Source organism: Mustela putorius, unplaced genomic scaffold, assembly GCF_011764305.1.
Source record: "Mustela putorius furo isolate JIRA1106 unplaced genomic scaffold, ASM1176430v1.1 tig00000592_pilon_pilon_pilon, whole genome shotgun sequence".
NCBI lineage: Eukaryota > Metazoa > Chordata > Mammalia > Carnivora > Mustelidae > Mustela > Mustela putorius.
The window spans coordinates 9,390,235-9,411,898 of record NW_025421426.1 but is presented as its reverse complement, the minus strand read 5'-3'; the positions used below and the strand labels follow the sequence as shown (position 1 = coordinate 9,411,898).

The following is a 21,664-nucleotide window of genomic DNA, read 5'->3' as shown; positions in this document are numbered from 1 at the left end:
AAGGATGGCGCTGATGAGGAGAATAGGGCGCCTTTTGTTGAGCACCTTCTGGTCCCTGGCTCTGACCTTCCCCTCTGCAGGCTGCTGGCACACAAGGTAACAGCTGTAAAAGCTGAAATCCAAGTTCAGAGGTCCCGAGCCACCGTCTCACATCACCCGACACAGGCCTGACGGAGATTTCTGGAACGGTGGAAATGCTCTCCTGTGTCTGCACGGCCCAGAGCGGCAGCAGCTGGACGTGACTGTTGACCCCTTGAGATGCAGCTGGGACAAATGAGGAACTGTTTGTTTTTAAAAAATTACTTTCAACTGAAACAGCCACGTGGCCACCAGCTACCAGGTCTCACAGATGTGAGGAACTTCTTCGAGAACCCGGTTATGAGGAACAGAGATCTGCTCAAGCCACCTGGGACTTGAGGCCAGGCTGGCTGCTTCAGAGGGGGTTAACAGTCCCAAGCAGCCTCCAGTGAAGGGGCCTTGGGCCACTAAAAGCTCTGATGGGCAATGTGGTTGTGTGTGGACTCCAGAGCCCAAGTGCTTGGGTTCAAATCTCACCTATACACTTGGTTAGCTTGTGTAACTAACTTGGTTAGCTCCTGTAACCTCTTAGCGGCAGCGTCCCCATCTGTTTAACAGCGACACTGACAGCACCCACTTTGTGGAATTGTGCCAAAGAAGCAGGTGCTGGTGTGAAGCAGAGCGGGTTCTGGCACAGGCATGTGACCTGAGGGTTTGCTTCTACTGCCAGTTCCTCTGAGCCCTTCCCCTGACCCAGCTAAGCACTGGGACACATGGCACCAAGGTTAGACCACCAGAACCCAAAGCCTTGGAATTCAGGCTTAACTCTGCAGACCAGCTCAGGGCAGGTTCCCCCTTGGCAAAGGGCTTTTACCAGGATCAAGAGAGGCACCAGTGGGTTCTGTCCAGACCTGCCTACCACAATGCCTGTAGAAGTCAAGTTGAGTGACAGCAGGTGGACCAAGACTATGGCAACCCACAGAACCCATGTCTAGACAGATCCTGACTGTGAGCAACTTCCAATTGTGGCCATATGGCTGGAGAGGAGCCCAATCTTTTGAGTTTTCCCCCAGAGTAGTGGGGAATCTGGATTTACATGGGGAAACACCCTCATTTCTATAGTTGACACCTACTCCAAGGACTTGTTTGAAACAAGGAACCATCTGAACAAAACACCAAGGCAGGCATGACAAGCCTACAGGTTGCCACGTGCACTTTATTTCTTGAAGAGAGACGGAGAGTGAGTGAGGGCAGGAGCAGGGAGAGGGAGAAATAGGCTACCTGCTGAGCAGGGAGCCCAACGTGGGGCTCAATCCCAGGCCTCTGGGATCGTGACCTCAGCCGAAGGCAGTCGCCCAAGCAGCTGAGCCACCCGGGAGCCCGCCACTTGCACTCTCTGCTTCTCCTCCTCTCCAGGCCCTTCCTTGGTTTCTGACATCTCTGCCTTTGGTGTCTGGCCCCACCAATGGGATCCAGATCTGGTCAGGCCAACTCTCTCAGGCTCCACGGCTATCAAGGGATACAGAACCCAGAAAGGATGACCTCTTACAAACTTTAAAAATGACACAGACAGGCAATCTAGAAAGTACCAGGTTTTATTATCTTATCAAAAAAAAAAAAATTAAGTAACAGACAACAGTGTGAGGTGGCTGTAAGATGTGCTCACTCCCAACATAGCCAGAGGGAGAAGGACACGGCGAGGGGGAGGAGGGCAGTGCACAGGACCCAGCCAGCTGGGACCCCAGGTTGTAGGGGTGAAGGATGCAGGAGGCAAGAGCAACTCCCCTGTACCCCAGCCAGTGGGGACAGGAAGAGGCGGCCTGCCCAGGCTAGGCCACCAGGCCTCTTCTTTGTGGAGCAGCAGAGCCACCGATAACAAGCTCCAGGGCCAGGGCCCCATCAGCCCTCCCCATCCTCCCGGTTTGCCCCGGGAGATAAGGTTTCCCCCCACCGCAAGGCTGGGGCTGGGACTTGTTAAGTCAGTTTCGTTCTCTAGCACTGTGGTTCAACAGGTGGACATGGTCTCTACCTGCGTGTTCACCATAGCAGCCACGAGTCACATATGGTAAATGAGCACTTGAAATGTCATTAGTGTAAATGAGGAAGGAATTTTTCACTTTATGCAATTTTCATTGATTTGAATAGCCACATGTGGCCAGTGGCCACTGTAGTGGATAGCACAGCTCTCCAATTTTCTCGGAAATTTGGGAACAGCAAAGGAACACCAGTTGGGCTCAAGGTAGAAGCTACAAAGAAGGCAGAACTGCCTACCCTCAACTACTCCAGCCCAATCAGGAGAAGGCACGAGGAACAGAGAGAGACAGAGCAACAGAGAGAGAGAGGCAGGCAAAAACCCACTCAGCCACATGAAAATCCACTCACTCAACCATCCAGCCAACCTCAAATGGGACATATCACACTATTTCCTGAAAAAATATATTTATCTATTTTTCTAGAACCAAGGAAGAATAATAATATATTACAAGAAAAGAGACACAGATATCCCACCATCCCCTACATTATATTTTGGGATCTGCTAGAAAACTGTCTAGCAAAAGCTACTCCTAAGAGGAAGCAGCTTCAGAAAGGGCCAAGGTCATCAGCAGGGGGAGTGTTAAGTATAAAAAAAAAATAATGGGAAGGATATTTAAAGAAAAGGAGGAAAGAGGGCCCTATCTGAAGCTATAAATAGTAAAAAAAAAAATTAATAAAAATCATATCTCCATCTCTTCTCTCATTTTCGAGAAACAAAAATAAAAAAAGCCATTAAATACAAACTTCGCAGGTACTATGGAAAGTGCAAGAGAGCGGAGAATGTCTCGGCATCGGCACACTCTTGCCCAGGCAGAGGCCCTACACCAAAGAATGAACCAATCAGAAAAAACCTACCCCGCTTAAGGTAGATTTGCAAATACTCTGCAAATCCGTTCCAGTATGAACTTCAAATCTTCTCCCCACCCTCCCTCCTTCCCCACGCCCTCCCCCAAATAAAAAAGGTTGATTTCCAAAAAGTCAACTTGAAAGAGCCGAGAATGGCCCAAGGTATGCCACAGACTCCTGTAGTGTGGTCACGAGTGCCCTTGGATGGACACGTCTCAAGGTGCAGATGGTTCTAGTTCCTTCTCCTGGTTCCTTTTCACAAGAGGAGAAGGCTGCTGGGGGCAAAGCTCCAGCAGGACTCCTGTCCCAGCTTCAGAGGGGCTCTGGGTGAGGCAGGTTCAGGACAGGCTGTAAGCTGGGCCCACATTTTAAGTTTAAGATCAAGAAAGGATCCAATCCCAGACCTGCCTTCAGCAAGGCCAAGGGTAACCCTATTTTTCTGCCAGGACAACCGAGGCCCAGAGAATCAAGAAGAGGCAGGAACAGAAGATGTCGTCTCTTCCGACACTTGAAACATTATCAGAGCTGGAGATGCTGAAAGGTCAGTATTAGGTAGCCCTCCCCCTACCCTAACGTCCACCCTTCCAAGTTCTTCGGCTTCCCCCCACCGTGGAGGTCCAAGCCAACCAGTGCCCACACGGGTGCTTCAGGCATAGAACTCATTGGTGGGGGCTTTCGTGTAGATGGGTTTCTTGCCCAGGTCGTAGGTGCCTTCGTCCTTCTTCTTCAGGCGGTACACCAGCAGCAGGACCAGGAACACGGCGAAGAGGATGCCCACGCCGCCACCCACGATCAGAGCTGCAGGGGAAGAGTGGGAAGAACTGCAGGTCGGGACCTTGGGCACACTGCCAAGTCCGCCCTGTCAGCTCTCTTACATCTAGCCTCCCCCTTGCTGTCACCTATGCTCAGAACGACCTCATTCACAAGACTGGGGGTGGTGGTGGGGGGGGGTCACTGTTAAGTCACTGAAGACCACAGGGTGAGCGTGGCAAAGCCACCATTCCAACCTGCACCTGTGGCAGCCCACAGCCAGGCATGCCCCTGCAGCAGCTTAGCACCAACTGGCCGGGAGCCAGCAAACCCCCAGGCTGTGACAACCTGCCTTACATACTCGCCCCACCCCCGCCAGGCCTGAGCATGGCGCACTGTGTAGCAGACTCTTGTGTGCGCACACCTGCACGGACAGGTACAAAAGTGCTCCATCCACACACAGGCACGCTACCAGACACAGCTCGGACATGCGAACACGGGGCCATGCATGCGAACACAGGGCCATGCTACTGTGTCACAGGCAGTGACATATTGTGGTTTCCTCTCCTCTGTGTGCAGCTCAGGGGCTGAGCCTACAACCCACTCCCATTACTCATCGCTGGCTATACGACTGGGCAAGTGCCTTCATCTCTCTCACTGCAAAATGGAAACAGGAGGACCTTTCTCATGCATGGGTCCTAAGGATTAAATAAATTAACCCACCGCAAATACTCAGAACAGCGTATGGCGGAGGCTCAGTACTCACTAACTGTAAACTCAGGTGTTTACGTGAGTCCCCAGCACGCTGAACTGGGCCTGGCACGCCAGGTATGTGCTTTAACCCACAGAGCCACCCAGGCGCCCCCAGTGATATGCTTAAGAAATGACTCTCCCCATTCAGCTCAGAGCAGAGCACTGGCCAAAGGTGCCTGCTGGGGTCAGGCAGACGCGGGCTGCTGACCTAAGGTGAACAGCTGTTTTGCAGAATGCCAGGCTGCCTGAAGGGCTCTATCCTGCTTGTTGAGGGGGCAGGGATAGCTCACAGAATCCTTGCTGGGGCAGACGGAGTCCCCTAATTCGGTCTTACTACGGCTAAGGAGATTAATTTCCCATCCCTGCACATACTCCAAATCTATGCACAGAACAGGGGCTGAGTGGCACAGAGGGGCCCAGGAAGGTTCTTTCTTGGCTAAAACTCTATGAAAAAGCAACAACAAAGTGACACCCCCCCCCAAAAAAAATACAGAAAAAGCACATGGAATGAGCTTTCAATTCCATGACTGCTTTTTATCACCTTTCCCCTCTGATAACCTCCTGGCTCTTCTTATCAGGACATTGGTCTGTGCTGGGCCTCTCTCTCCACGAGGTTCAAGGACAGTCTCAAAAGTGACTGTGGTCCTAGGTTCAAATACCAGGGCTAGTTTTGTGACTCTGGACATGTGATTTGGCTTCTCTTGAGCTTCCAGAGAGCCAGACGTACCTGTCTGATCGGGCTGAACGGACCCAGTGAGGGAGGCACATGGATCATAAGGCATCTAGCAAGCACCTGAGAAACTCCCAGGTGCCACCGGGATGTTACTGGAATAGACAGTCTCACCCCAACTAGCACAACAGTTACACTACTTCTCACATGAAGATCTTACGCATGTCTAATTCTCAACTGGAAGGCTTAAGAGATGACCTCACTTTGGTTCTGTCTCTTGTTATGTGACCCAAGCAAGTGGTTTGCTTTCTCTGGGCCTCAGTCTTCCCATTTATAAGACACACTTGCTTGGACTAGATCAGTGGTTTTAACATTTTTCTTTAAAAGCAGCAAAACCCTTAGCTGGTGCAAGAAAAAACCCTATGCTGATCCCACGTACGCCAGCTAAAAGCGAAACTCTGTGGTTGTAAAGGTGGGGGAGGTTTTACCAAATATTCAGAAGCTTAGAAGGTGAAAAGGTCTCTAAGGGCTTCTCTGGTTCCAACAGCACCCACTACCCCTCTTACATGGCACAGCAACCAGGAGGCCAGGATCAAGGCTGAGCCGGGCCCAAGGTCAGCTGGGGTTATATTCTCCCAGGAGCCTTATCTGCAAAATGCAGGGCACAGGGCTCTTTCCTTGCACCATAAGCCTCCTGGGAGGTACTGGCCCAGTTGGCTGCCAAGAGACAGGAGTAACCAAGCCTGGGCCCGGGGCACCCATTCACCAGGTTGGTTCATGCAGATAGGCCCTTGGCCTATTAAGACTTGGCCAGAAAGACAGTTCCCTCTGACAACCCAGCCCCAGCTTTGGCGAACCCAGAGCTGCCAGGGAGTGGGAAAGGGAGCGGTCGCCTCCCCAGATGAAGACCACGCCCAAAACCCCACCCTGGGGCAGAGCTCCCACAATAGCACACCAGTTAAGAACCCTGTGGCTCTCACGTCAGGCCAACCCTGAACCTCTCTCTCCAGGCCTCGGTGTCTTAATCTGTCATAGGAAGGACCTCGATATGCCACCCAGAATTTAGTCAGTGAGGACTCAATGACAGCTTGTACCAATAAATCAGGAAAGTGCTTTCCGGGTGCCCAAATAATTTCAGATTCTAATTTTCAAGGACTTATGACACCTACCAAGGTGTAGCATTGTACCCATTCAGAGAGGAGGAAACTGAGGCTCTCCTCCTCCAATGGGGTTGGAAAGCTTCTCAGCCTAGGTCATAAGGCCATCAAGTGACCAAGCAGGTGGATGGGGAGACAACCCAATCCAAGGAGTCTTGGGGCTTTCAAGGGCCTTTCAAGGGAAGTCAGTGTTTAATAATTAACTCCCCAGTACCAACCACCCCTCAGGTTGTGCAAACGTTTTGAAAGCAAGACAGGACTTAATAAAGCAAGTGACGAATCTCACGCTGTTCTTCAGAAGCCTTTGATATGCAATTCTTCCTCCCCCTCCAGCAGGCTACAAGCCAGGTCAGACCCACCCCCTAGGGAGGGGTAGTCCTTGAGTCTCCAGGGTACCCTGTGGTGGGAAGGAAGGGGCACCAAGAAGCCCAAGGCATCTGTGTCTGCAGCACCATCTCCCCGGAGTCCTCTCCCCCTTCAAAGTCTCTAGTGAGAACCTCACCTGCCAGAACCTCGGTCCTCTCGAAGATGCTGCTGCCTTGTGCAGTGCTGGACATAGACACCCTGTTAGACACGTCCTGGTCCCCTTCGAAGGGCGAGATCCTTTTGGGGATGACCTCGTTCTCCTCCAATTCCTTGTGTTCAGTGGGCACCCAGCTGCCAGGCCCTGCACTCTCAGGGATATGGTTATCTAGAGGCACCTGGACGGGGTGGAAGGAAGAGAGACACTCAGCGTGGCCTCAGGACACACCCCGGGCAGGGGACAGGAACAACCGGCCAGGGAGGGAGTCTGCTTCTGCCATCGCGCTGGCTGAACCAGAAAGCAGCACCAACCAACCTCTCAACCACTCTGCCATCGAATGCCCACTCTCAACCTTTCCACGTCTGTCCCAAATGGGGAATGAATAATGGGACCAGGGTGCTAGGAAACACGTGTTCCCATTCACTGCTGGTTAGTGCGGATTTGAGAATCGCCACTCGGACGGCAGTGTGGCCAAGCTGCAGGCAGAAACTGCTTGCCCTTTAAGGCAGTAACTTTGCCTATGGGACTCTGTCCCAAGTTGCTAATCAGAGATTTGAGTGAAAGACGCCCGCTTAGTGTTATAATTTCAGGAAGTCAAAAAATTATAAATAACATTTTCATCAATAAGGGAAAAACAGTGAACCAGGATTATGCAGCCTATATAAATGCCTAGGAAGTGCATTTAATTATGTGGGCGAACAGACTCAAACTCCTGACCACTTTAAGTGAAAAATACAGCACACACAACTGTTATCTACAATTTGATATTTATGTTGGGAAATACCTAGGAATGCACAGAAAGGACCTTGGAAACACATCTAAGTGTTGACAGTGATTATCCCTGCAGGAAGGATGGCCCACCATGACCCACAGTTGTGCCTGCCCCTAGGAAGCTGAGGCCACAAATAAAAGCTTTCTTGCAGCAGGAGGTCAGACCCTCAACTTAGGGACCCCTCCCGACGGGTGTTACAGAGGAGCTCAAGGGGAGAGGCAAAAAAGCATGAATTACTCACCAGGGGTTGGATTACTTTGGGAAGGATCTGGCGGTCCTCTGAGTCATCTGGAAGGTCAGAAAGGCTGTGTGAGTTTGAGGTCACTTCCCCTTTAATAAAGGACCTCCCCCTTTATCAGCCACGGCTGGTGGGAGTCCTAATGTACAACCTTTCTATGCTCAAGGTACAGCAAGTGGCCATTTGTACCCCACCTTCAGTTACCTCATCTGTAAAATGGGCTCCCTGGTTCTTTCACAAGAATGCTGGGCAGGGAGCGGAGCAGATCCAGACCCCTGCTCTGTGACCCCTGCTCTGTAACCCCTGCTCTTGGATTCAGGGACCTGGGTGGCTCAGTGGGTTAAAGCCTCTGCCTTCGGCTCAGGTCATGATCTCAGGTCCTGGGATTGAGACCCGCATCGGGCTCTCTGCTCAGCAGGGAGCCTGCTTCCCCCTCTCTCTCCGCCTGCCTCTCTGCCTACTTGTGATCTCTCTGTCAAATAAATAAGTAAAATCTTAAAAAAATATATTAGACTATCTTTCACAGCATTTACACATTTGGAATCCAAGGCTCAGAGGTCACAGGGAGGTAGCATGAACTCAAGACTACGTGACTCTGAAGTTCCAACTTTCCATCTTTCACACCCCTCTGTACCCAGGAAGGATGCTTCTGGAGGAGCCAGGGAGTCACAGAAGACCAGGAACAGCCCTAGCTCCCCATCGTCCAGGGCCCAGAAGCCGGGGCCCCTTCACCTACTCCCCCCCACCCCGAAGCAGAAGCTTGTTCCTGGCTCCCCACCCGCTCCTCTGCCTGCCCACACATGCTCCCAGGCCTTAGAGCAGGTCCTTTTCCTTTTCAGAAGAAAACACTGTCAGGTCTTTCCAGCCCCACCGCCACCAGGCCCCCAGCCACAGGCGGACAGGTCCAGGCGGTGCTCAGAAAACCTAGAGCTACAAATGAACTCCAAGCAACAAACAACTTGCCCAAGGAGGGTTGCCAGGAATGGAAAAGGGTTGATAGTTACTTTTGTTTCCTCTTTTTTGAGAGGGGAGGAGCACTGCAGGAATCCACCCCAAACCAAATCCAAGTTTCCAGGCGAGCTCACTACCCTATGCTCGGTGAGGTCACTTTCCCTCCAGCCCTAGGACCCCAGGCAGCCCACCACACACCCTCCATACCCAGATCTCCAGAGCCAGACAGCTCAAAGTCATCGGGTTCCTGCCCAGGGCCCCCAACATCCTCGTCATCTGGTAGGGCTCCAGAAAAGTATCGGCCTTCTAGGTCTTGGGGGTTAATGACTTCGGTCTCTCGGATCTAGAATGAAAAAGGGAAGTCACATCAGCCCCATCAGTAGCCCCCGGTGCTCTGTAACACCACCCAAGCCCCAAAACTCAGTGAAGTGGGCATTCAGTAAGATAACCTGGCGTGCTGGAATGTAATCAGACCAGACCCTGGAGACCAAGTTGGTCCCCAACTTGCTGTGTGACCTTAGGCAAATCTCTTTCCCAGCCTGGGCTAATAAAACTCATCAAGTTTTATTTATTAAAACTCAACATTAAATATTACTAGTTACCACTGACTAAACAATTATTACATGTCAGTCCCTGTTCTTAACACCTAAGGCATATATTTAACCTCATTTTACAACTGAGGAAACTGGGCATTTCCTTTTCACACCAGCAGCAGGTGGAAGCGTGAAGATTCAGCATCAAGCTGCCTGACGACAGAACCACACAGGCTGGAGGGTATAACACTCCAGGGTTCCAGGATGCTCCTGGAGTCACAGCTGATTCACCCGAAGCGGGGAAAGGGCTGCCAGCCCTGGTCTTGCCCAGTCTAGGACACCCTTCCCCGCTGACTCAGACTGGGCTGGGACAGACCGAGCTGGCTCACCCACACCCTAGGGCAGCCTCAAGCCAGGCACTGCGCAGACCTGGTGACTCACAAGTTCATTAGCACACTCTACTACTCAGTTTTCCAGCATCTCCCACAGATCTGTTCTGTACCAGCCCAGGAGGGGGCACAAAGAGGCACCTGTGGACAGACCATCCCCTCCGGCACCCACAAATGTCCTCCGTCCCTACCCCACGGGGGCCCAGCCCATCACATCACAGCAGAATCTTTTTTTTTTAATTTTTCAAAAATTATTTATTTGACAGACAGAGAGCACTAGTAGGCAGAGAGGCAGGCAGAGAGAGAGAGAGAGAGAGGGGGAAGCAGGGTCTCCGCCGAAGCAGAAAGTCCGATGCTGGACTCGATCCCAGGACCCTGGGATCACGACCTGAGCCGAACACAGCGGATTAACCCACTGAGCCACCCAGGCGCCCAATCACAGCAGAATCTTAAGTCCACTTCCACCAAGAAGCTTTCAAAGGGAAAAGTATCAAGGTCTGATTAAGAACATCAGCTACGCTGCTCCCATCTCCCAGAGCTCACAAGGGTAGGAAACATTCAAAATGCTTACCACCTTTCTCTTAGCTCTGGGGCTAAGGCTTCCCAAAGAACAACCCTGAGCAAAGCCCCCCCCCCCACCATTTACTCAGATACTAAAGTGCCTACTATTTAGGGGCTCACAACCCCCAGAATACCAGCTACAGAGGCCAGGGAGGGCCCGTCCTCTCATTTCCCAGAATTGTAGAGAATGTGAGCTCTGGACAGGGGAGTGACTTGCCTAAGGTCACAAAACTGAGTCAGCCAGACAATTCAAGAGTGGAGAGGCCAAGTGTCTTTTTGACTGCCCCAGGCTGTCCCTTCAGCCAGCTGAGACTGCCAGTGACCGGAGTTGGGGGGGGGGTGTGGATATCTGTTCCTAGAACAAGATATCCTGGGCAGGCGAGGCCCAGGCTCGTCAACTTCCTGCACTGGCTTCCGGGGAGTAGGTGGGCAGGATCTGACTCCAGTGCCCTCTCCCCCCCACCCCACCCCCGGAAGCATAGATGCTGGATTCCGGGAAGGGAGGAATGTCAGGTTAGGGGGAAGGCAGCGGGCACGCAGCCCTCTTCCACCGGATGGGACAGTCTTTGCTGAACACTGGGCACACGTGGGGGTGGGGAGCCAGAAGGGGTTAAGCCCTGGTTGGGGATGACTTCATGACTTGGGAATCAGGAGCTGCTGAGCTGCTGGTGTTGGAATTCCAGCCCCCGCAAACAGCCCCGTGCCTGTGGCTTCGGTTTGGCAGCCCGGGGAGGAACGCTCCTCACAGCGGTTGTGAAACTGTCCCTGGGGCAAGGTCCCTGTGTTCCCGCCCCCATCTCCAGCCCCGAATTCCCCCAGGCTCTAAATCTCAAAGAGCAGGACCTCTCAAGCCCTTAGCAAACGAAGTACATCCTCCTGATAAATCCTGTGCAGAAGTGGAACCGGGGCCTCAGAAAGGTTAAGTGGCTTGCCCAAGGTCACGTTGGCAGAAAGCGGCCACACTGGACCAGAACGAGGCACAGGTCACCTGAGCCTTTCACCACGTGCGCGCACGAACACCTGCAGGAACACACGAGCATACAGAATGCCCAACCACCAAAGCTAGCCGGGAGCCCTAGCGAGTGGAGGTCAAATGCAGCCCAGAGGAGGAAAAAAAAATGGTCCTTTGGCCACTTGTTGACCTGGCCCGGAGACCAGACCACCTGTGCGAGTCACAGCTCCAAGTCCCCCAGAAAGGGGCTGGGGTCCCAACACTGGGCAGTTTCAGGTAATGTTCTTGTCCCCCAGAGCCCTGGAATGTTGTTTACTCCTCCTGCTCTTCTTTTACTATGTGAAAGTGCTAAGGGGTGTTTCAAAACAACCCACGGAATTAGCATGCTGATTGGCTGGGAGTTACTCGCTCAGTTTTTCATTAGCCAGATGGAGACGGAGAGAGGACTGGCCGTCTCTCGAAACCAGAGCTGAAACCCAGATTCACTGGCAGTTCAGCCCTCTCAGGGGTTGCCTGGTGATCCTCCCCTTTCCTTGCTATACCAGGTTCCTGGAGAGGATCGATGGCTCGGCTAAGATCCCACCAGGGGTCAGCGGCACCGCCAGTTGTCGACCCAGTCAGACACCTATCCCAGGGCACTGGGGACACCTTAGCGGGGCCAATGCGCCTTCCTCCAGCAAGTCCCAGGGTGTGGAAGCCGCTCTGTGGGGCATGCTATTGGGAGGGCACAGGAAAGCAAATCCCTCTTCCAGAAGCACCCTCTCTCTGCTCCTCTCTGCCCCCGACTCCTGGCAAGAGGGAAATTCCCAAACGGGAACCCTTTAAGACTAGGTCAGCAATGGGCAAGCCTCCCTTTGTGCGGATGGGGGTGAGGAGCAAGCCAGCAGCCGGCCCTTGCCTCACCCGCTTTGCAGACAAGGCCCATTCAGGCTGGGGTAGGTCTGAAGAACCAAGCCACTCAGCAGCCAGAACCAGCCTTGACCAGAGAGGACCTACCGTGCTCCCAGCGGAGCTTACCCATCTGTTCCCTATTCACCCCCATCCCTGCCTGCGAACTGTGTGTTCACGGGGGAGCGTGTGCACACACAGGCATCCTCTCTGGGCCCTCGGGTCTCCTTTCTCACAAACCGCAACAGAAATCACCAGCTGAATAGGTCAGTGGGCCTGGGTCCCACAGACCCTGCTTGCCGTGGGGCTGGTGGGAACCTGGGGTTGGTGCCCGGGGGGGCTTGAGATGCTGGATGCCTCCCCAGATTAGCCACAGAAGAGGGGGGAGGTGCACTTCTGTTCTAAAAGAACTAATACCTGCCACCACAAGGTAACCAAGGCCTGGGCTTGGTTATAAAATGGTCTCATTTTATAACCTGGCAAACGTATTAAAAGACAAAGGACTTTGCCAAGGACGGCCAAGCACTCGGCAGCAGAGTTGGACTTAGAACCTAGGTCTCCGTGCTTGAGGCTGGAGTCATCCCCCCGCCCCACCCACTTCAAGGATTTTGACAGCAAAACCAAGAGTCTCAGCGAACCCACAGGCTGCAGCTGTCATTCCAGACATTTCCACATCCAGTCCTTACACTACAGGCAGGAAGCTAGGAAAAGGTCACCAACCCAAGCCCAGAGTCCTAAAGCTTCAGTCCTCAGGGAAAAAGCACACGCAGGGTCTGGGGTGACCAGCTCAAATACCCACTTCGTGCCAGGAACCAAGCTGGATTCTCCCCTTTATGAGCTCATCTGTCCAGCCCAATATTCTTGAAACGTGCTCTGGCCATTCTGCAGGGAGCGCAGGTGTAACGGAGTCATTTATTCAAAGTCACACAACTGAAAGCAATGGAGCAGGCATTTGAAGTCAGATCTTTCTCAAGACCATGCCTCAGCCACAACCAGATTTCTCACTGCCACCCACGCGTCACCTCTCCACCCCAACCCTACATTGCCAGGCCAGGCTCCACCAGGGAGCAAACAAAGGTGAAAGTGATACTGCTTGAACAAAAGAACAAAAACTTGGCTGGGGCACCAGTGAGAAGTTCAGGGTCAAGGCCTGGTCAGCTGGTGGGAGGAAAAGAAGGAGGAGAGCCTCCCCCTCCCCCAACTCTGCCCTCAGGCTCCTTCCCCAGAAGAGGTAGGGCCAGGGACACACCTGACCTTTCTTTCAGGAGGTGAGACCAGAAGGACCATCCTGCAAGCCAAATTCAAGGGGGCGGGGTGGGGGTGGGGGGGCAAGGACACTGGGCTCTGACTCCTGAACCCACCAGAGTGGTTCTGACCAGAGATTCCCCAGAAGGGGCCTCTGGTACAATCACTGTCTTCCCCCATCCCCCCTTCGAAAGGGTCAGGTACCCCATGGAAGGAGCAAACTGGGGAGCCACAATCAGAGCTCTACACTCCGGCAGAAATGAAGGATCTGCCAGCAGAGTGGTTACCCACAAGCAAAGCAGAGTCTGGCCACTTTCTAACTACCAGAGTCTTGGGGCATATGTCCCATCTTGAACCCTCTGCTTTCTCTTTTGGTCAGCAGGGCTAGGAGTACCCTGCAGGATGAGGAGAATTAAGTGCAATGCATCAGTGTGTGCAAGGGACCCAGCATATGGCCTGGTACACAGCAGGTGCTCAATGAGTCGCAGCTATTATTAATCCCCACCTGCCTTCATTCAGGCTCAAGGGATTAGTGCTCAAAGGGTTCAGAGAGACCAGGGAAAAGCTGTGGAAGCAGTTCCATTGCTAGAAAGTGGTCAGGGGATGGGGGTGGGGGCAGTGTGCTTTGCAAATAGTGAATAAATACCTATAATGAATTTACTTTGTTTCTGGGACCAGACTTTTCAACAACTAACCAGGTCCCTTGAAACTGTAAAGAACCTAGAGATAGGTCCATACAACTTGGGAGTCCCCGTTCTAGTAAGAATGAAGCAGAGAAAACTAGTGGTATTTTTCCAAAAAGCAGCAAATAGCAGTGACCAGAGACACCTGACATTCTACTTGGGGACCTGTACCCCCTAGGGTACTTCCTGACCTGCCTTGGGGACCAAAAAAAAAAAAAAAAAATCCAAAGGCAGAAGAAACCACACACTAATCCACAGCCTGGTGCTCTGGTATCTGAAGGGTTAAGGCAGGTCTGGGGTTCGAATGTCAACTCTGCCCACTCCAAGGTCGGGTTACTCCGAACACAATCACTCAGGAGAGAAGCCAGGCCTGGCACTGCCAGCAGCCAACTTTTCACCAACCCCCCAGGGCAACTCACTCCACAGCAAGGGCTCCAGGATTCTGGGGTGCCAGCTAGGATGGGGGTTGAGGGGGCTCCTACATTCCAGCAGGTGATGGGGATTTTCTCCACTGCCCCCCAGTCTGCCCACCTGTCAAAGACGCTTCTCAAAGAGACAAGCCTCCCTCTGTCTCAGGGCCTGGTAACCAAGCTGGGCACTGCTCCGATTACTGCTGGAGACAGCCGGGAGGGGGGCTGGCTCCCCGAGGGCCACAGAGACAGAGGTGTATTGAAGCTGGGACTTGTAATCTAGGCAGCAGATCCGAAGTCCCTGCTGGATCCATGGGCGGGAGGTAAACAAGCCTCCCATGCTCTCCAGAGCAGAGTCGATAGGATAGCCGTGTCTCTCGGCTGATTAGATCAGCCCTGGGTGCTGGCTTCCTGCCCCTTCCCAGCCTCCCCTCTCCACACACACACACCCACGTGGGGAAGCCACTGCTCCAGACCGGGTCAGTCTGTCCCCCAGACGTCTCCCAGCCGGTCTTTCCCGGGGCAAGGAGTGTCCCTCTCCCTGTGACCGGCCACGGGGCATCCCTGCCCCCATGGCCTGAGGTCCGAGCGGTACAGCCAGTCCCACAGGCCTGGCCACGATGAGCAGGCTCCACCAAGTCACTGTTTCCACACATACCAGCCTCTCCCTGCCTCCCCTTTCCATTACCCCAGGTGTCACCTGACTAGCCAGCCTCTTGTACGGTGCCAGAGGAAACTGGGGCAGCAGAGCTCCTGGCCTACAGAGTGGGGGAGGGGAGAGGCGGACTAAAAGCGGGCAGGGGGAGGGGCTAAGTAAGAGGGACTGGCCAGGGGGTGGAGGTGGTGAGTAACTGGGGGCACAGACAGGGTGAAAGCAGGGATAGGTGTGGGGACTGTAAAAGGCTTAAGCTGGGAAGAACTGTACAAATCAAAATGCGATCTCATGGGGACTCCTGGAGCCCTCTGGAAAGGATAGCCAAGTTTTGAACCCCAAGAACTGTAACCATCAGTTTACACTTTCAGCACGCACTCAGATGCCACCTCCCTGAAGCCAACATCTGGCCCGGGGAAGAACCCTCCTCGATCTGCTCACAATAAACTAAGATCACGCCAGCACTTTACAAGTTTGTCAAACACCGATTATGACCCTTAAGTGACACACCGGGTGTTTAACTGAGGACACATTGGCGAAGTGACTTATTAACTAACTACATGCCCCGGGGTGAGCAGCAGAGCTGTGATGGTGACTCAGGTTTTTCTGGCTGTGAAATGGACCCACTTCCAGTCACCCTGCCTCTACCAGACAGGGCCGAAGGGCCTGGCCAGATGCAGGGACGTGCCTGAAGGTCACCAGCCCAAGAAGTCAGGCTCCAGTCCTTCTAGGGTTAAATCAGGCCCCAACTGTTCACACAGGCCTTCTCCTCCCTCTCCAGGCACTGGCACTGAACGTCTGCTGGCTTTTCAAGACACTGGACCTTCCCCTCTACCATTACCCACCTTCTCCAAGGCCAGAGCGCTCTACCTGCAATATACTCAGCCTCCGTTGGCCTAGAAATTCTGCGCCTCCAACTGGGGAGGCTGACCTGATGGGGCTTTGTCCAGGTGGTCCCCTACCCTTAGCAAACCCCCACCACTCTCCAGGGCTGCTGGCAAACAGCTCAGCTAGGGCTTCCTACAGATCCCAGCAGGAGGGGTGCGGCTGCTGAGAACTGGTTCTTGTTTAAATATAAACCCGGCGAATAATTAGCGAACAACCCACTTCTAAAATAAACAAACAGGAGACCTGAACTCCATCCGCCCCACCCTGGACTCCTCACTTCCCACCTTGTTGGAGGGGGAGGGAGTGGAGGGCAGAGAGTGTTTCAGGGGCCCTGGGACTAGGATCCTCCAAGGTACACGACCACCTGGTGTCCTGTCACTAAGAATGCAACCTCCCTACCAGGCACACACTGTTAAGATTTACCTGCAGCTTCACCCCAACGCCCAGGAAGCAGAGGCCGGGGAGACTGGCCGACGTGCCCACCGCCCTGTAGCTAGTAGAGGTGGATTTCACACCCCTGCAAGTCAGGTCAGTCTGGGCCCAAACCACCGTTCCAGGGCTCTCCAGCCAGTTCCAGGTAGCAAGGAGAGGGCGTCAGAAAAATCAGCCTCCTGGGGTGCCGTCCTATCTGGACTGCACCACCTTTGCTCTTGTTGCTCAGAACTTTCCGGCAAACAGCTCTACCTGCTCTGCACAGGTCCCAAGCCCAATTCTGAAGGCTGGCTGGATTTGCACCCTGTCAGAGGCCACCCATCCACAAGGCACTGGAAGGCCCGAGGCCTAGGGCTGGCATTTCCTGTACCCCTCAAAGCCCGGGGTGCTTGGACACTATCTCAAATAGGGTCTCAGAGGACAAGGTAAAACTCTGGAGCCCATTCCAACACCCCCACCAGAGTCATCCTACTAGCCAAGAGTTGCCAGGAAATGGGTGACTCAGGCCAGCCACTGCTCTCCTCCAGTGAATCACAGGCCCTGTCCAGCCCCTTCCCCCAATTTTAAGAGGTCATTTGGAAATCACACCCACCAGTCCAGGAGGCTGAGAACAACCAGGAGCCAATTCCTCCCAAGGGGGAACTGCGGCTGGAAGCCCAGCCTGGCTCTCCCAGCTCCGCATTCAGGACGGCCCAGCACTCCAAGTCCTTGGAAAAGCCCTCTGTCTCCAGGAGCTGGGGATGGCAAGAGCTGAATGTCTCCACCCCCCAGCTTCTCTTGTTTAGGATCTTCACCCACGGGGCCCAGAAAGCTTCCTGTCTCCTCAGCGGTGTGTTTTCAGGGCATGAAGGACCCTTGGAGGGCTTTAGCCCAAGGTGGGCTTGTTAGAGTTGAGGACACAAGGTGGGCTTGTTACAGAGTTGAGGACACAGAGACCTAAAGATAGGGCTCATATGCTCAAGGTCACCTTGCAGTTCAGAGGCAGAACTCAAGGTATCTGCCTTCAAACCCAGCCAATTTCCTCATATGGAATGTTCTCTGAAGATGCTCCAATCAGACTCTTTGTATTATCAGAGAGACCCGGTTCTGACCTAGGCAAGCCACTATCCTTCTCTGAGTATCAGTTTCGTATAAAAATAGAGGTAATATAACCTACCTCACGGTATCCCTGGAAGACCTTCCTATTTGTGATAAACTCCACGCACCTTTCAGAATGACGTTACATACATGAATTCATTCGTACATACATGTATTGATTCCTACAAACATTTGCTGAGTCCTGAGGGACCAGTATTTCACTGAAGATGAAAAGAGCAGAATCCCCTCCATCATGGGTGGAAGTGGTTATGTGTGGTGGGGATGGGGATATACTTGAGCTGAAAAGGGCATTCAAGGTCATTTGTTTCAAACCCCGTTTTACAGACGGCGGAATCTCAACCTCACAGAACCCTCTAGACCATGGCCCAAATATCCCCCTTTAGCGGCTCTCTGGGCTTCTAAGAATTCCAAAGAGTTCTCACTGGCCACTCAAGGGTTCCAGAGCCCCTGGGCTTCTGCCCCATTCCTACCTTGGTGCAGTTAAGGGAGAGAATTCTCACGGAGACCAGTAACATCTCTAAGCTAAAATACACTTCCCCAGAACCCACTGGGCCTGGTGCCACATTGGCAGGCTGTGCCCCTGGGCAGCAATACCTGAGGGGAGGGCGGGCGGGGGGTCCAGCTCCCAAAACAAGGCTGTCTTTAATTGGCTGGGGAAGGAATTGCAGGAAGGCAGCTCAGGGGAGTGCTCCCCGCTGGACAGGAAGAACTGGTTTGGGATAGAAAGCACCACCGGGGAAGAGGCTGGCTACTCAGACTGGGTTCCCTTCCCAAAACTTGTGGCACCAAGCCCTCGTGGTTAGGGGTAGGGTACCACCCAAGGGGAGGGCAGGCCTTTGGCTAAACCTAAAACTTGGAGAGGGGCCTCCACAGCACTACTGGAGGGAGACCTCAGTTCCCCCATCAGTAAAGTAGGCATAATACAATCCCCACATGCTGGGCTTTTCATGAGGATAAAATGCACCAGACCTGGCATTTGGAAAGCACTTAACAAATCCTAACTGCAATCAGCAAACCCCTTCTCCCTGGGCCTGTTTTCTCCACCTGCAAAAAAGTAGGCAGGCCTCTCCATCATTACCTACTCAGCTATGACTAGGTCTGATTTTTCCCGCCACAACCTGGGCAGGAAGGGGACAGGGGAGGCAAAAGGGGAAGTCCTGTGACACAATAAGAGGTGGCAGGTCTGTGACACTCGCCAGGAAGGGGAGTGCTGAGGTCAGGATAAGAGATTCAGGTACCTCTCTGGACACCACTCTGTGGAAGGGAAGCAGCTGCTCGGGGCCTACTCCTCCCCAGCTGGTGGGTCACCATGCACAGGGCTGACACAGCTGCGCTCCTCCAAACCGTATCCTTCCAACTGCCCCCAGGACCCAGCTGTCTGCTCCTCACCATGAAGCACCTGCCGACTCAGCAACCCCTGAACTGGGACTGCTGTGTGACTGGACCCAACTTGACAGGACTTCAATGGTCTCCCCAGCAGCTTGACTCCAACACATCTCTCGGGGGCCTAGGGAGCAGCAGGCGTAGGCTGGGGTCCGGCTCGGACACTAACCTTCCGGTCAGGTTGCCCTTAATTTACGGAAGTCATCCCCTCACTCTGGGTCCCTGTTCCCTTCCACCTCAGAATTCCTTGAGGCTGGCCAGGCCTGAGGATGGGACACAAGGACAGCCACTCAGAAAGCATCAGAATGCGGCTTATCATTAAGAGCAGGAACTTGGAAGCCTGGTTGCCTAAATTTGAGTGACTCAGCCCCTTATTAGCTGTGCGACCTCGGGTAAGTTAGCGAACCTCCTCAGCCTCAGGACCCACTTAAGAACAGTAAACTGCGGGGTTGTCAGAATTAAGCTACTTAACAGACCATTAGAATAGCCATTAGAAAGCTATTAGAACACCATAAGGCACACCATAAGTGCTAAATATTTGCTTTCCTCACTGCCTGCCTGCAATCCTGCTGGCAGGTTCTTCTCCGGGTCTCACTCACTCAGGCTTCAACAGAAGCCTGCCAGGCAGAAAGGACTTTCCCCGAAGCCGGTAAGAGAAAGGAACCCCATAAAGAATTCGACAATGATTAAACTCCACAGACTTTCTCTCCCCCACAATGGGGGGGCTTACGGGCATGAAGAGGGCACAGAGCTGGGGTCCCTGGGGGCCAGATAGCCTCTCGCATCAATTCCCACTCCCCCAACTTCCCAGATCAGATTGTCACCCTCCTCCCCCACTGGCTGCTGGGATGAATGGAGCTTCTGGTGGCCTAGGGCTTTGTAAACTAGGACAGGGACAACCAGGCATTGAGAGGAGAGCTTCTCGGGGCTCACTGAGGCCTTCTCTCCCCCAGCCCCCTTTACCCCACTCAAGATGCATGCTCCGACTTCCTGTGTGCAGTTCAACAAAAATAAACAGAATTCTCGCAGAAAGCTAAGGTTCAACTCTTGGTGAAGTGCTGAGCCCAAATCATCCCTCCCCTCCGCCCTTGAAGGATCAGAGCGGACCCTAAAGCAGCACTGGTCATCTCCAGTTGCGCTCCCCCAAGCCCAATGTGCAGATAGGGAAACTGACACTCAGAAGGGGCAGAGGCTTGCCCTGTCACAAGCCAGTTGACAGGGCTGGGGCCAGACCCGTCAGGGCTCAGTTCTTCACCCCCTGGTGTGTGAAACAAGCCCCCCCCCCCCGCACAACCGGCCCCCCTCCCCCTTCCCAGTACACGCAGCCCCCTCGTCCCCAGGCCCCGAAGGATTCTAGAGTCGCCACTCCAGCCTCTTACGGAGGAGCAGGGGGATCCAGGGATCCAGGACTCGGAGCCTGCCCCAGGATCACCAGGGAAGGGCGCGAGTGTGGGGACAGAAGAGGTGACACCGGCTTAGTCACGTCCGAGTCTGGAGCGCGCGGCGGGGCCGAGGCCAGTGGAGGCGGGAAGAGCAACAGGCTGAGGCGCACGTTCGCGCGGGGCAGCCACCCCGGCCCGGCGCCTCCCCGTGACCCCAGAGCCAAGTTTCCAGCAAGTTTCCCCGGCCTCGGCGTCCAGTTGGGGGAGGCGCGGCCCCCCGAGCTCCCCTATCCCAGGCCCCCAGGAACAAAGGAGGCACCGGGCCGCCCCCCCACCCCGGGATCTCCAAGCACCTACCGATTCGGCAGAGGCGGCGGGGGCGCCCACGAGGAGCAGCAGCAACGCGAGCAGGCGGGCAGTGGCCATGGTACCGCGGTCCGCAGAGAGCGCGCAGGCGAATGACCGGGGACAGTGTGTGCCCCCCCCCTCTTATAGGCGGTGGGCGGCCCCCGCCCCGGCCCCGCCCCGCCCCGCCCCCCCGCCGCACCCCGCCCGGAATTCCCCTGCGAAAGCTGGGCCTCGGGGCGCTGCGCCCGCCCACGCTGCTGGAAACCCCGAGGGATCCGTCCGGCGCGCGCCTGGAGCTCGAGATCTACCCCGAGTCCCTGTCCCCTTTATTTCTTTGATGCCCTGCCAGGCAGGCCCCGAGCGATCACTGTGTCTAAGCCCATCTTATACCTGGGGAACTTGAGGACACGGACTTGCCCAGGATCTTCAGTTTTTAGACCCGCGTTCCTCAAACGCGGTGCGCTCCCCTCTGCGGGTACGGAACACATTCTGCAAGGGACGTGAACGTGCGTAGCTTTAAGAGGGCAGCAAACTTATTCTTTAAAGAGCTAAATGTTTTCATCTTTGCGGGCCATTCAATCTCTTACAATACTTTGACTCGAATTCCAGCATTGTAGCTCGAAAGCAGCTATAAATACTTAAAAAAAGAACGTGGCTGTGTTCTAATAACAGAGTATTTATGGAACACTGAAATTTGTATTTCATGTAATTTTCACATGTCACGAAATATCATCCTTGTTTTGATCCACCCCCGTCCATCATTTAAAAACGCAAAAGCCTTTTTAGTCTTAGGATGGCTGACCTCTGTGTTATGGGATTCTTTTTCCAAATTTTTCTTAAAAAAGTGTGATCTCTCTAACTGGTCTGCAAGTCTGTCTCAGATCTGCTTCCACCCTTTGTAAGAGAAAGTTGTATGCCTGCCTTACCCCTGCCTTACCCCTTATTCTCCCAAGCAGTAGGGAAGGGCTGGAGATGGAATCCTCTGGGGCTCCCAGATACAGATATTGTTGGAATTATTAAGGGGGAGCTTCCCATGATAATCAAAGTACCAAAGGTGCCTAGACTTACCTCTCACCCTGACTGATTTGTATTATATGTATCTTTCTAA

The 21,664-nt window shown here is 53.7% G+C and overlaps 1 protein-coding gene across 1 annotated transcript; it reads right to left on the bottom strand.

Moving 5' to 3' along the window:
- Nucleotides 1-1,597: 1,597 nt before the first annotated feature.
- On the bottom strand, nt 1,598-20,683 carry SDC4 (syndecan 4). Its single transcript, XM_004746356.3, has 5 exons — nt 20,566-20,683; nt 8,920-9,055; nt 7,765-7,811; nt 6,731-6,929; nt 1,598-3,696 (listed from the first exon to the last, which is right to left on the bottom strand). The coding sequence occupies exons 1-5, from the start codon at nt 20,632-20,634 to the stop codon at nt 3,545-3,547; spliced, it is 603 nt and encodes a 200-aa protein (XP_004746413.1). The 5' UTR covers nt 20,635-20,683; the 3' UTR covers nt 1,598-3,544.
- Between the last annotated feature and the right edge of the window lie 981 nt (nt 20,684-21,664).

Coding starts and splice junctions, on each gene's coding strand:
- SDC4 (XM_004746356.3), bottom strand. CDS start 20,634: ATGGCCACTGCCCGCCTGCTCGCGTTGCTGCTGCTCCTCGTGGGCGCC. Junction 9,056..20,565: donor CCGCCGCCTCTGCCGAATCG/GTAGGTGCTTGG, acceptor TTTTCATTCTAG/ATCCGAGAGACCGAAGTCAT. Junction 3,697..6,730: donor GAGGACCGAGGTTCTGGCAG/GTGAGGTTCTCA, acceptor CTTCCCCTGCAG/CTCTGATCGTGGGTGGCGGC.